Raw genomic sequence first — 16098 nt, forward strand, 5'->3', positions numbered from 1 at the left:
ATGTAGCTAACAAACGATCAGGGACACAGAGGCAAACACACACACACTGAGATACACACACACACACACTCACACTGAGATACACAAACACAAACACACACACACACACACTGAGATACACAAACACACACACACTCACACTGAGATACACAACACACACACACTCACACTGAGATACACAAACACACACACACACTCACACTGAGATACACAAACACACACACACACTCACACTGAGATACACAAACACACACACACTCACACTGAGATACACAAACACACACACACTCACACTGAGATACACAAACACACACACACTCACACTCACACTGAGATACACAAACACACACACACTCACACTCACACTGAGATACACAAACAGACACACACACACTCACACTGAGATACACAAACACACTGAGATACACAAACAGACACACACTCACACTGAGATACACAAACAGACACACACTCACAGCGAGGGGTCATGTTAGAGAATGGAGGGCGAGGTTGTCTTTTCCTCTCTGGACTAATAATAAGCAACTAGCTATCAAGACACCACATACACACACACTCTCCTTTTTCCATTTCTCACACTGTGGGTTTGCATGACCAGGACACACACACACAGAGAGACAGAGAGACACAGCGAGACACAGAGAGAGAGATCAAATGTCTAACAGCATCCATATAGGGTCAGGTTACACTGGACTGGTAGCATGAAAGATGGAGCTTCATAACCAGGCCTTTTTTCATTGTCAGAACATCACTGGCCCAGCCAGTCTGGCTGAATCTGTGTAGAACAGGGAATAGCTAGGCCTAGTCTGACAACTCTTGGAGGAAAATGGTTTGTGCTACTTCATTATTAAACTCCAACACATTTCAGCGTTAAGAATCGTCCTCAGGGTGCTTAAACGTTAGTGAAGCCAAGCTAAGCCTGACTGGCCCTGTGTAGAATGCACAGTCCGACCACTTGTAATCAAGCCTCATCTCCACTCAGAAACACTACCTCTGTACTGTACTAATGAGGGAGAGAGAGTGTTCTTCTACAGGGAGAGAGAGAGTGTTCTTCTACAGGGAGAGAGAGAGTGTTCTTCTACAGGGAGAGAGAGAGTGTTCTTCTACAGGGAGAGAGAGAGTGTTCTTCTACAGGGAGAGCGTGAGTGTTCTTCTACAGGGAGAGAGAGAGTGTTCTTCTACAGGGAGAGAGCGAGTGTTCTTCTACAGGGAGAGAGCGAGTGTTCTTCTACAGGGAGAGCGTGAGTGTTCTTCTACAGGGAGAGAGCGTGCGTTCTTCTACAGGGAGAGAGCGTGCGTTCTTCTACAGGGAGAGAGCGCGTTGTACAGGGAGAGAGCGTGCGTTCTTCTACAGGGAGAGAGCGTGCGTTCTTCTACAGGCAGAGAGCGTGCGTTCTTCTACAGGGAGAGAGCGTGCGTTCTTCTACAAGGAGAGAGAGTGCGTTATTCTACAGGGAGAGAGAGCGTTGTACAGGGAGAGAGCGTTCTACTTCTTTTACAGGTACATGGTGGTTCAACTGGGCATTCTCTGTATACCAGGAACACCTAGAAACACAGCATGCACACATGCACAAACGCGCATACACAGGGCTTTTTCTGTTTACGAGGAATACCTAGAAACATGCACGCACACACAGTGTGAGGATGGAACACCTGGAGACGCTGTGATTATATGAGCCGGTTGCCTTAACGACGACCTCAGTTAGCCCAGAAGCCACCACTTTTGACCTTAGCTGCATGATCACGATAGGGTACCCAGGCCACGTGGCAGTCACACACACAAACAGGGTGGGCAGTTTAACCCCAGTAAGTCGAGGGGATGTCATGGCTAATAAGCGGACATCTGGGAGAGGTACGACCATTAGTACAGCTCTGAGTCTCAGACCAAACAAACCAATGAAATCAGACTCCTCATGTCTTAAAGTATACAATCACTTTCATCTCCAAGATGTGAAGGAAAAGGACAAACAGAAGTTCTCTGTATTCAGATAATGATTGATTCAAGAGGAAAGCATTGCAGAAATGGTCTGGAAGCAATGCATACATTTGTGTTGCATGTGTCCTATAATTCTACATCCTCTCATCAACTCCATTTATAGGCCTAACCCAATACTTCTACAAAAACTTTTTTCTTGATCTATTATTATTTTATAAGGTAAATAAATTGAGAACATTATAAATGTACAACGATGATGTCGAGAAGAAATGCATTAGAATGAATTACCCAATTGGAAGCTCCACATTCAAGTTCCATACCACGACACTAACAGTGACGACATACAGTCTCTTGTTGCCCTTGACAGTGGAGGAGGAGGGTTCAATTGTGTAGGAGGACACAGGATACCTCATTACACCACAGGACGACTCAACATAAATGTTTTACGTGCGTATCCCTCCACCTGTCTGTAGCCTCGTACCAGGAACCCTACATAGTGAACTACTTTTGACTGGAGCCGTATGGGTCCTGAACAAAAGTAGTACCATTTGGGTGCATGTTAGCCTTCTCAATAATGCAGAAGCAGCTAACAGCCATTGTGATGGATGAGGGAAGCCTCCCATTTCACCTGAGGAAAAGAGTTGAACAACTAGGTCCTTCCATGACAAGGATATTAGTATTAGGACAAGACTGATGAGGGTGTCCCCCATAGAAGTAGAATAACAGTATAGCTTAGTAAATCTATTGAACATGGTACATTTCTACCCATTATGTCAGAAAAACAGGATGAGACAACTCCAGAAATGTAAAATACCTGGGCACTCCCAAACCATATGAAATAATGTGTCAGGAGCCCCCTGAGGGCACAGTGAGCAATTTGGGGTTTGTCTAGCTTTCATCTTAAATAGTTGGCATGGTGTGCAGTAAGTTCTATGGGCAAAATTGTAATTTATCATTTGATGGTTGGGGTTTCTTGAGGAAATAGATATGTTGGACCAAACTCTGGTCCAATTAATCGCAGTGCTACAACTGGAAAGGTCTTTCTCCCATGATGCATGGGAAGGGATAGGTTTATGAGTCTAACGCCAGTTCTAACTACTCTTCTGCTCTCTCAGTTGAACTCAGAAATCTCTTTTCACAGAGCTCAGTGAGCTCACTCGCTCTGTTTTTCTGACAAACATAGCTGTCCAATCATTCAATAATTCCAATAAAACCCTCTACAGTTTCTACTCTTTGTAAAGAAAAATCTCTTCATGATTTCATAAGCTTAAGGCTATGAGAGAGAGCGAGCGAGAGAGAGATGAGAGTGACTCCAGTGTGAGAGGTCAGCTCCAGTACCAGGGGGGGTCCATTCCCAGGAAAACAGAGCCTGTTCATTCTCCAGCTCACCCCATCCACCCCCGTCTCCTCATTCCCTTAACGCGTCATTCCTTCACCCTCAACCCTCACCACCCACTGTCTCCCTCAACTCATCCCCTCCAAACACCCCTCCTCCTCAATTCCGCTCCTTCCCAACAGCATCATCTCCTCATCAATTCCGTTCATTGTCCTCCTCTCTCCCCTCATCCAAACAGTGGTGGTACCAGTGAACCATCAGTCTTCTGACGTCACTGACGTAGTGATAATCAGACAGACAGAATGAGGGAACTCAGCCTTATAAATTACTGTGCTGTGGTGACCGGTTATCTCTCCTTTCCCTCTCTCTGTCCCTCTATCTGGGCTAAACATTCTCCTAAAAGTTATAATAAGAGTTAAGTTACTAACAGTAGAGTTTGCAATTAGCTAAACCCACCACTGCACTGAAGTATACTGTCATCTCAAGCTCTCAATTAGAAAATAAATATCAAATGGGACTTCCTGGGTTAAACAAGGGTTAGACTATATTCAAAGAGGGCTCTTGCTAGGGTTTTTGTGCAGTGTCTTAAGAAATGCCCAAAATAGGCTAATCGAATAGTTTGATTAGCTGGTAACATCATTACAAATCCTCCTACCCCATATCCTCCAGTGAACAGAAAGATACAGCCCTCTCAGTTAGGCAAATTGCAATCTAGTCACATTCAAAACGTAGGAAATTGGCTGGTTCAAAACTCATAACATAAATTATAACCTGGAAAAGGTGAGAGGGGGCATTTCCAATTTGGAGCTGGCGTGTTGAAGTCAATGTCAAGGTCTTTCTCGGTGTCTGCTATAAAGACATCAGGCTTATATAGTCCCACGCTGGCCATGAAATGAAAGGACATTAATCCTGAGGGTCTGGGGTTGTTAGGGCGGCTCTGGTTGGCAGCCAATGGAGGAGTGATTCACTGCTGAACGCCTTGTAGTGAAAAGGCAGTAAACCAACCTGCCGGGAATAATTTCCATACAAATCGCTATGGAGTAGAATCAGTCTGATCAGAAGGAAGAGAAGGGTGTTTGTGTGCGTGTGTGTCTGTCTCTCTGCCTGTGTGTGACTATGCATTTATGCAAGCCCATGTGTTCGTGTTTTTAGGGTGTGCACAGCAATATCCTTGTCCCCCATGTGGTGAGTGTGTATGTGGTGAGTTGAAGCTTATTAAAAGGCGGCTACAAGCTCCATTCCATTGATCTACGTGCACGTGGGTGGAGTCAGTTTTTGGGGGCAGAGGACTCTTTTCGTTGCGTTCCACCCAGAGAGGAAGTCCGCCTTGTGTAGTGTATATTCACTAGGGGGTTTGGGGGGCCAAAGTAGCTTACCAAGCAAGAGGGGCCGAGGCACTCTTTTTTAAACTCTAGATAGCGACGGCATTTGAACTTTCGGATCCGGTGTTACATGCCTGTTTATAAATACTAGCTAGCTGGCTACATGTCAGGCTTTTCTGGTGGTCTATGCTTTACGACACTAATTTTTAGCCACAGAAGATGAAGCAAACATGTCTCTCTATGAATTGCAATAGCTTGAAATGCTCTTACTAAAACTGAGAAAATGGCGAGTTCGTCTACTGAAGAGAATACACGAGATGGAGAATACACGTCTCTTGTTCAACCTATACGAAGCAATGACGAGGAAAGACATTTTCAATACTTTCGGATGTCGGTTGCCAGATTTGACGACTTGCATCAGCGGCTTGCCCCTAACATCTAGCACGAGAGAATTCACAGCTTGCCCGTAATTGCTGCAGGAAGCCGTAATTGCTGTCTGTGAGCCTTCAGTTGTTTGCCAGTGCCAGCACACGGAAGTGAGTCACGCTATCTGGCATGTCCTGAAGGAGAATTTTGTTGCTTATCCCCCCGTGGCAAAAAATGGGCTTCCCCATGATCGACGTGAACGCATAGCCGGGAGGGAGATGCAGGAACTCATTGCAGGCCATCTGCCGCTACCAAGGCCAGAGTGCTTGCCGGGGACCCATACATAGAGCCCATGTTTTCGTGGGAGACTAGGCATTCCCTCTGATGGTAAACCCAATGCGACCATATCCAAGTAAGATAGGCTAACTAAATGTGAAAATTATACCAATACAGACATTGTAATTATATGCCTCACATAAAAGTGATCTGGCATCCCAGTAAGAGGATGGGGGCCTATGTCCAAAGTATTGTCTACACAGCTGTTACAGTACACATTTGGTAGCCTTCATGTTCCTGTTCAATACTAATGGAAACGCTTATGTTCTTCTGGCCTTGGTAATGCCAAGAGGATCTACAACTACCACCATTCAAGAGCCAGAAGAATTTCAGAGATCTGCTTTGGGATCCTTGCTGCAAGATGGAGGATCCTGGGACGAGCACTTGAAGTTGCCCCAGAGAAAGCTGAAACCATTGTGAAGGCCTGCGTGGCACTCCACAATTACCATTGCACTACACAGACACTGACAACAGAGTCATAAACACAGTACATCCACCCAACATTTGTTGACCACTCCACACCCACTGGGGACCTGCATCCAGGAGAGTAGTGACAGGTGGTACAAGTTTATTTTTTCAGTTTCGTCCGAAGAACAGATTGTAGTGGTAATATGAAAAGGGATACATTTTTTGTGCCATTTAGGCAAAATGGAATTCTAAGCATCATTCCAGTCAAAATAAGCTCTGCGAACGTTCCGATTCAATTAATTTGCTATGGGCTCGCGCTAGTGTTCCATCTTGAGGCATGATAAGGGGTAAAAATGTTTCGTTCGAATTTGCCTTCCCATTTGTACCCCTTATCATGCCTCAAAGTGACAACTAACGTTTTAAAACGTTTAGGGGTATTTTGTATTACTGGTTAATATAAGCTAGCTAGAAAACTTAGCTAGCGAGCTAACGTGTTCCAGTTAGTTAGCTAGCAAACTTAGCTAGCGAGCTAACGTGTTCCAGTTAGTTCTCATCATGAATGAAGCAGTTAGAGTAGCTACCTTGTGGTATAGTTATGTAAAATGACAATATTTTCTTGCAATATCGACACAATTTTGATTAATGATTTATGCATTGACAGTTTGGAGTGGATCACTGACCAACACTACCACCACATTGGGTCTGGACTGCGAGGGGCCACCGCTGACGACTCAATCTGCATCCATCGTCCATAACAAACAGGGTAGACAGGGGTATTGAGGGTGTGCAACTTGTATTTTCTGATAAATAAATTTTTACAAATTACCAAAGATTGCCCTACATTTGCATCTTTATAGAAAACATGTGTTGTGATTGGAGCTCTGGATTTGCTATGATGCATTTTTTAAACAGAAATAGCAGAGATGTGCTTTGGAAATAGCAACTTGGATTAAATATGACGATGTTTGCCTTTCCGTGCTTTGTATAGCCTACTACTGAATATGGTGCAAATGTATGCTCAGATATGTCACCTTCATGTGAAGAAGCACGATGATGTTTGGCGCCTGAACAGGTAGAATAATTTGGCCACTGGGCATTTCATGAGTCGAACTTAGCCCATTTTGGATCAGGCATACGAGGATGAATATTACATATTACGTAAGGATATCTATTGAAATTAAGCTTCTTTTTTTATATACGGATACATAAATGATTAGGTAATGACTACAGATATGATACATTTCTGAAAATATATGGATTCGTTCATGCCTAAGTATAAAGGCTTAGATATGTCAGCATGTTGACACATACCCTTTCCGGAGTTAGAATATTCTACAAATATGTAAGTGGGTGCACGCGCATCAGGTGTGTGTCTTGAACATATCTCACCCCAGATATCTCCCTGGACTCGTACGGTAGCAGAGAGATTTCTGAGGACCAGATTGGATGCATGTAGAAACTGTCCCATTATGGAGAATATCCTAGCTCCGTATATGAAATTAAGGACATGCGTATCTGGAGCATGTTTACTCCTTATATACAGTGAGCTCCATAATTCATTGGACAGTGACCATTGTTTTGTTATTTTGGTTCTGTACTCTAGCACTTTGAGTTTGAAAGGATAAAATGACAATGAGCGTGAAGTGCAGACTGTCAGCTTTAATTTGAGGGTATTTTCATACATATCGGATGAACTGTTTAGAAATGACAGCACCTTTTGTACATGGTCCCCCCATTTTAAGGTACTACAAGTATTTGTTAAATTGGCTTCACAGATGTGTGTCGTTAGGCAGGTGTATTCATTTGTGTCGTTAGTGAATGCAGGAGAGCTGTTGATGAATAGTAATGATTCTAGACTTTGCTATTGCCTTTGGAGGTTGTTATTGGGGTGTGACAACATGAGGAAGACAGCAGTGTCGATGCAAATGAAGTTGGCCGTCATAAGGCTCAGAAATGAAAATCAATCATTCAGGAACATTGCAAAAACCCTGGCCATGCCCAAGTCAACAGTTTTGTTCATCATTAACAAGAAAAAAACAACCGGTGAACTCAATTATGTCAAAAGACCCGGTAGACAGAGGAAGACCACTGTAGTGGATGACCGGAGAATACTCTCTATGGTGAAGAAAAAACCCCTGATAACAGCCCAACAGATCAAAAACACTCTCCTGGATGCAGGTGTAGATGTGTCAAAGTCTACCATACGCAGAAGACTACACCAGCAGGACTACAGAGGGTACACTACAAGATGCAAACCACTGATAAGCCTGAAGAACAGAAAGGCAAGATTACAGTTTGCTAAAAAGAGCCCCAAGAGTTCTGGAAAAAAGTATTGTGGACAGATGAGACAAAGATTAACATGTACCAGAGTGATGGAAAGACAAAAGTGTGGAGAAAAAAAAGAAATGCCCATGATCCAAAGCATACCACCTCATCCATGAAACATGGTGGAGGGGGTGTTATGGCTTGGGCCTGTATGGCTGCCAGTGGAACAGGCTCACTTGTCTTCATCGATGATGTGACTGCAGACAGAAGTAGAACAATGAATTCTGAAGTCTACAGAAATATTTTATCTGCTCAGATAAAACCAAATGCCTCCAAACTCATTGGACGGCACTTAATCATGCAACAAGACAATGACCCTAAACATACTGCTAGAGCAAAAAGTGGAAAATCCTTGACTGGCCGAGTCAATCACCAGATCTGAATCCAATTGAACATGCATTTTACATGCTGAAGAGGAGACTTAAGGCAATAAGTCCCCGAAACAAGCAGGAACTGAAGATGGCTGCAGTACAGGCCTGGCAGAGCATCACCAGGGAAGATACCCAGCGTCTGGTGATGGCGATGCATCGCAGACTTCAAGCAGTCATTGCATGCAAAGGATATGCGACCAAATATTAACAATGATTACTTTATTCTACATTATGTTAAACTGTCCAATGTTTTTTGATGCCCGAAAATGGGGGGGACCATGTACAATAAGCTTCTATAATTCGTAAACAGTTCATCCGATATGTATGAAAATACCCTCAAATTAAAGCTGACAGTCTGCACTTCACCCGCATTGTCATTGTATCCTTTCAAACTCAAAGTGCTAGAGTACAGAACCAAAATAACAAAAGAATGGTCACTGTCCAGTGAATTATGGAGCTCACTGTATAATAAAATGTCAGATATCCAGAAATATATAGATAAAGATATCCCCTGATATTGACCCTTTTCGCCCAGTGATCACTTTTGCGACTCCGGGAGAAGAGGAATAGCAGAGCGGCTTGCACAATTGCGTATGGGCTCATCTGGAAAATGCGTAGCTGAAGAAGCGAATTCATTAACCCATCATTTGTTGGCTAAATAGTAGGCCTAATATTGCAGTAATGTATCATCACCAGCCAATGTGATCACACTATCACACACTTTCTCTCCTTTCAAACATCAACCAGTTATTTGGGCTGAAGACAGATAGCCTACTAGCGATTTGTAGTTGCATGCATATTAACCCATCATTTCTTAGCTAAATAAGGGCCTTTAAATATTGACTGTCAAAGTCCAGAAAAAAATATGAAATGGTAGTGTGCATTAGAGGCCTTTGCGGGTCCCATCTGGAACCAATATGCATAAATGTATACAAGGACAACTAGACCCAGTTCGATCAAAGTGAGGGAAGCAGCAGAAAAGTCCATTTTTAAGCTACTTTATTAACCGGAGCTGATAAAGCACGAGGGAGAAGAGATAGAGAGGTGAGGCTTTAGCAGTGGTGGAAAAAGTACTCAATTGTCATACTTGAGTAAAAGTAAAAATACCTTAATAGAAAATGACTCTGGTAAAAGTGAAAGTCACCCAGTAAAATACTACTTCAGTAAAAGTCTAAAAGTATTTGGTTTTAAATATACTTAAGTATCAAAAGTAAATGGAATTGCTAAAATGTACTTAAGTATCAAAAGTAAAAACCATTTAAAATTCCTTGTATTAAGCAAACCAGACAGTACAATTTTCTCTCTTTTTTTATTTTATTGATGGGTAGCCAGGGGCACACTCCAACACAATTTACAAACAAAGCATTTGTGTTCAGTGAGTCTGCCAGATCAGAGGCAGTAGGGATGACCAGGGATGTTCTCTTGATAAGTGTGTGAATTGGACCATTTTCCTGTCAAAATGTACTTTTGGGTGTCAGGGAAAATGTATGGAGTAAAAAGTACATTATTTTATTTAGGAATGTAGTGGAGTAAAAGTAAAAGTTGTCAAAAATATAAATAGTAAAGATACCCAAAAAAAACTACTTAAGTAGTACTATTTTTACTTAAGTACTTTACACCACTGCGCTTTAGCAGGGGCTGTGCTGTGTGTGTAGGCTACTGTGAGTGTGAGCAAGTGACATGGGGAACAGGGAGGGAGAGACAGCAAACAACCAACCCAACTCACGCTATAGTAGACTAATAGCTGCCATAGCTAGGTTATTTATCATCCAATATGATTACGTAGTAGCTACCTGTCTTGACCGCGTCAAACCGGGAGAAGCTAGTTAAGCTAGCTAGCTAGGCTAATTGTGGCTGCATGCGCTTTCTCGTCCTATTGCTACAAACAACAACTCCTCCATTCAGAATATAAAGTAGCAGCCTACCTGTTGGCTCTTGGTTGTTGTAGCCTATCATTCTTCTTTAACTTTTAATTTAATCTTCCATTGATTAGATATCTCCTAACTTTTGACCCACATGACTGTAGCCTATTGCCGCTTTGATGACTTATGATTGGACGACGACAACACTGTAAAAAGCAAAGAGCAACAGCATAAATGACAATTTCTCTCTCTCCCTCTCTCCTGCAGCAGTCTGTATGGGTCCTTCCGGACAAGTCAGTTAAAATTACACATACCCGAGACCCGTGATAATCATATCAGATCCGACTCAGACCTGTGACATTATTTAGAATTCTGGATCCGGACCCGCTCGGGTCCCAGATATTCGGGTACAGGTGGATCCGTGAAGACCTCTAGTGTGCGTTCCCCCAGGCTTAGTGCCAAAGCATTTCTGTGACAATAGACTGGAACAGCTCAAGGACAGAACTACATACATTCTAATAGAGAGAATAAATGCATTTTTAAGCATTTCTGTGAAGCTTTGTGATTGACAAGGACAAGTTTGATGTCGGTCAACAACAGAATGTTATGATTTAATGAGTGCCAAAGCGGGTGAGATGAAAGGGGACGTTTTATACTGAGGCGTTGGCAGGACTTTTAAACATATTACCGCATTCATGCCTCGGTTGGCTGAAATAAAATACAGGCTTTGTTCCTGGCAATACTGTTCAGATATACAGAAAAAGGCGGCAAAAATTTGACGACATGGTAAAGTTGGCTGCTTTTCGTCATGGTATGACAGGGATATCTCTGTATGTATGTCCTATATCCTGAGCATTCAGGTCCAAAATCCACACAGAGGTGTCATTTACAGTTACTATGGGCTCCCGAGTGGCGCAGCGGTCTAAGGCACTGCATCTCAGGGCTAGAGGCGTCACTACAGGCCCTGGTTCGATTACAGGCTGTATCACAACCTGGCAGTGATTGGGAGTCCCATAGGGCGGCGCATAATTGGCCGTCATTGTAAATAAGAATTTGTTCTTAACTGACTTGCCTAGTTAAATGAAAAAATTACAACAAGTATTTTCTGACACTATACAACCCATGAGATCATGTTGTCATAGATATGATATGGATGTTCAAAACGCCATGCACAATAGCTGCCTGAAAGAGATAAAAAAGTACAGCTTTCCGAAACTAATGAGAGAGAGGCCTATTTAAGGTTGTACAGATTTTTGTATACAGGCTTTGACAAACATACAGAATGTTTCAATGTGAAAGACGACACTGATTGGTCAGTCAAAAGTCTGCGGAAGACCACCAGGCAATGTTTTTTTAGCAAGCTGACGTTTATTGGACATCATGGCTCAAGCTTTGTTACAAATCCAATAGATAGTTTACTAATCACATGAATGAAACAGGCAGGTACCGATAGCCGCGGGAAGTACGGATGCTGAGGATGCTGCAGCACCCCCTGAAAAATCAGAATCAAATACAAAAAAGGAATACAAAAAATGTATTTTTTTAAACAAATATTTTCCACAAAAGTAGTGCACTGGGCCTTTACTAGTATTAGCGAACCAATATAGACATCTGTAGTGCGGGCAAAAAAAATATTTCAGCATCTCTGCTTTGGCAAAAAAAAAGGTAGTTGTATAATTAAGAACAGTATCTTGCAGGATTCAATAGTTGGAATTGTAAGAGTTGTTGCCCTGTCCCTTTCTCTGCAATGGTCATACTAACGGTATCTAGAAAGAACAAAACCCTGTCCTCAAACATTTACATCAAAAGGTGTAAAGTTATGGGCAAAGACACAACATCCACATCAAATTAAATATTTTTCTTGATCAAATAACATGGAAAACAACCACTTTTTGTGCAGTATTAATTTCCCATCATTACAAACCACTTAATTACTGTATTGAACATAGGCTGGTCATCTAAGTTTGTACCTGTAGACTTTCCATCACCATGAAAAAAAACAATGCACAATACAGTAATTGAGTACATTGAGACATCAAGTGGTTTGTGGTGATGTGATGATGTGGCTCAGTTGGTAGAGCTTGACGCTTGCAATGCTAGGGTTGTGGGCACGGCCGGCCCGCTCATTAGGTGCCCGCCTTTGGTGGCAGATTGACGAGGGCGGCATTTTCTCAGCTAAACTGACCAAGATGCACCTCCAACAACAACACATAAAACCTCACATAATTCTGCCCCAAAACAATGACAATTTCTCTCAATCAGTGGAATAAGGGCTTTTTAGGTGAGCGTAGATTCCGCCCTGTGATAAGCAGTGCCCACTTTGTCAAAGGAAGGGGTGCAAAATATTGTCCATTCCCAGTGCGCCTCTTCAGGGTGCTGTTGGAGAGACGCATTGCTGGGGTGCTCCACCAACGTTCCGTCAAAAAGATCATCCAACATAAATCATATAGCAGATATGGTAGAAAGAGCGTGTGGCCTTTTCTGTAGCCTACAGGCTGGAGATTAAATGTATGACAATGCAACAATCAAATACAAATTTGCTGTCAAGTTAACAACATTTCCTAAAAACAGGACAGGTCAAAGTAAAATGGACAATCACAACTGTTTTCCAGGAGTTTCACCCAATTGTCATGAACAGTGGTTTCAAGTTTGTATCTGTCCATTTTTGACAAGCTGATCATAGCGAAAAAGAAAATAATTCTGCATTTCCAACTGTGGAAACATATTGCAAACAGGCTCACAATAACTCCTGATAAAGTTGGGTATCAACATCCGGAAAATAAGTATTTTCAACTTTCATTCAGAACCGAAAATGAACCCCATTTCAACATCCGGAAAATAAGTATTTTCAACTTTCATTCAGAACCCGAAAATGAACCCCATTTCAACATCCGGAAAATATGCCTTTTCAACGTCCTGGAAAATAGTTATTTTCACCTTTCATTCAGGTTCAATTTTGGTTCTAACTTCAACATCTGGAAAATATGTATTTTACATGTATTTTCAACGTCATTTTGTTTACTGGGACTATTCTAGTTTTGGGGGGGCAGCATTTTTTGGTCTCCCTTAGGGGGCGGCAGAACCGCAAGGACCCGCCCTGGTTGTTGGTTCACTTCCCACAGGGGACCAATACGAAAATGTATGAAAATGTATTTGACATTTTAGTCATTTAGCAGACGCTCTTATCCAGAGCGACTTACAATTAGTGAGTGCATACATTTTTCATACTGGCCCCCCGTGGGAAACGAACCCACAACCCTTGCGTTGCAAGCGCCATGCTCTACCAACTGAGCTACAGGAGGGCCAATGTATGCACTCACTACTGTAAATTGCTCTGAATAAGAGCGTCTAATAAATGGAAAAGGAATGAATTGACCATTTCAGTTTTCACATAGAAATAAGTTGCATTTGCAAAGTATTTAAAGAAACTGGAAAGCATTTATCATGCAAGTATTTTTATATTCCACAAGTATTATCAGATTAACTGTTTTGTACAGATAATTATCAGACTTAAATTACAAATGCTGGTAAACACTCAAATACATGTCGTTTTTTTTTTATCACAAAAGTGGTGCACTGGGCCTTTATTAGTCCTGTATTAGCAACCAATATATACATATTCAGGGTGGCCACAAAACAAATGATGCATCCCCCCAGTCGGAGAAAAATCGCAGCATCCCCACCCCCAAACTTCATGGAGCTATTAGGGCCTATTGAATGGGGTACCCTAACTACCCTTTAACGCCTTTTAGGCCCCGTGTAGCTCAGCTGGTAGAGCATGGCGCAAGCGCCAGGGTTGTGGGATCGATTCCCACGGGGGGCCAGTATGAAAAATGTATGCACTCACTTAACTGTAAGTCGCTCTGGATAAGAGCGTCTGCTAAATGACTAAAATGTAAAATGTATTGATGAATGCATCTTCTTCCTGGGAAATTGTATTAAGAGTCCTGACGCTTGCTGTGAACACGCAACGCTTTTGTACGGTTTTGAAAACATAAGGAACATATATATTTCATATCACCCAGAAACAATTTTCAGAAAACGAACGGTTAAATTACTACACACCTTTATAGGGTTAATGTTCTCACATGGCCATATCTCAATGTTATAGGCTTGTTTACCGAAAACAGACTGCTGAGAGGCGCAACACCTATGCTATTGACATGTTCATGTGCTAGTCAGAACTAGGAAACTCGGAAATGTCCGACTTGCTAATAGGTTGTAGTTAAACATGTGCTACCTTCAACCAATTAGCATGTTGGACATTTCCGAGTTCCGACTAGCATCTGAACGCAGAATAATTTGCTATATAGCTTGCTCCAAACACCTGTGTGTAAGCTAACTCGGGAAGTGTAGTTTGGTCAGATAGCTGTATGGAACTGTGCAAAACTGCTACAGTAAGTGTGTATCTTTTTTATTTTAAGGATTCTTTCTCGCTGATGAAAGTGCCACATACTGTATGTTTCGAAAGCCGTATCGCAAGCGATGATTATTGACGTTTCTAAACATTAAAACACAGCTTCGGGATTGTAGTTCACATGAGCCAGTCGTGGGCGAAACTAATCGCTGAAAACTGTAGGGAGAAGGCAGAATGCCGCCTGTTGATCACTCGCCCATTGACAGTGTCTCAGGCTTTTATTTTCATTAGCCTATATCCAACACATTTTCTCTCTCGAGGCTAAGTGCTGTGTAAACAAAGTATTTCCCAAAGAGTCCCTATAGAAATTCTGGTGAGCGGGGAGTCAAGTCAATACTTATCAATAGGGTTAGATCATTTTCTTATGAAAGAAAATCCTCATTTATTGTGCGCCATGATGGCAATGGCCATTCATATATTTTTTTTGAACAGGCAACATGTTCTCAGACATGTCATCTACAAATAAACAAAAACATGATAAATAATAATGGTAGAATAATAATTAGGGTACATACCCACTGCTTTGATGACAAACCCTTTGGGTGACCTCAGCGCTCTGCGCATCCAAGCTTCCCTCAACACCTCTAGGTTGTTGGCATTCCCATGGACGAACAGGACTAAATTCTCCATCCATCCGTGGAAGTAAACTTCAGCTACAGCTTTCACAAGTCTTTTGTTCCAAAAACTGCGCAGATTTTGCGCTTTGAAATCCGTAAAAATCTCCTGACCACTCGCACTGTTCGCGTTGTATTTCCCTCCACCCGTGACTCTCGAGCTCTCCTCTTCCTTGCAGAAGACCAGCGCGAGCGAGGCGGTAGACAGTTGGATGATTCGCTGTTGTTGTGACATTTTCGTTATCTCCGATTCGCTCGATTATAGGAGAGAAATGTCATGCTACAGACATCATCACAGAACGAAGCACATATTCCCCCCAAATCTCCTTGGAACGCTAGAATTTGTAAAACATTCCGACAGTGTCAGTCGGAGCTGTGCCAAGTGAGCTGAGCAGAGCGCAGACTGGGGTACTTTCTCCTGCTTCCAAGGTAACCAGTGGTGACTCTGGCAGAGGAGGCGGAGGGATCCGCTAGTTGTGACAGGGCTAATAAAAGTAGTCTCAGGTTGGCTATTGAATTTCAATTCAACTGGAAACTGACAGACAGGTGCGTATCTCCACTTTTACCTATATACGGTCTATGACATACGCATTGGCATAATAATAATAATAATAATAATAATAATAATAATGCGCATATTATGTAGGCTAAGGCTGTCCTTATACACGAGAGCACTCTAAACCCACATACACTTGACATGTTGCTTATAATAAACCTCTTACAATGTAATTATTTAACACGTTACATAATAGCACATGTATGTCTAATTAATTAGGGCTGGTATCAA

General features: G+C 42.3%; 1 protein-coding gene across 1 annotated transcript in view; it reads right to left on the reverse strand.

The window, feature by feature from the left end:
• The window catches only part of stox1 (storkhead box 1), a 37061-nt gene extending 21345 nt beyond the window's left edge, over nt 1-15716 (reverse strand). Inside the window, exon 1 of the mRNA XM_084161027.1 lies at nt 15213-15716. Within this exon, the coding sequence (XP_084017153.1) occupies nt 15213-15546 (334 nt within the window). The 5' untranslated portion in view covers nt 15547-15716. The remainder of the gene's footprint in view (nt 1-15212) is intronic.
• Nucleotides 15717-16098: the final 382 nt, after the last annotated feature.

This window comes from Coregonus lavaretus (assembly GCF_964263955.1).
Source record: "Coregonus lavaretus genome assembly, chromosome: 1".
Lineage (NCBI taxonomy): Eukaryota > Metazoa > Chordata > Actinopteri > Salmoniformes > Salmonidae > Coregonus > Coregonus lavaretus.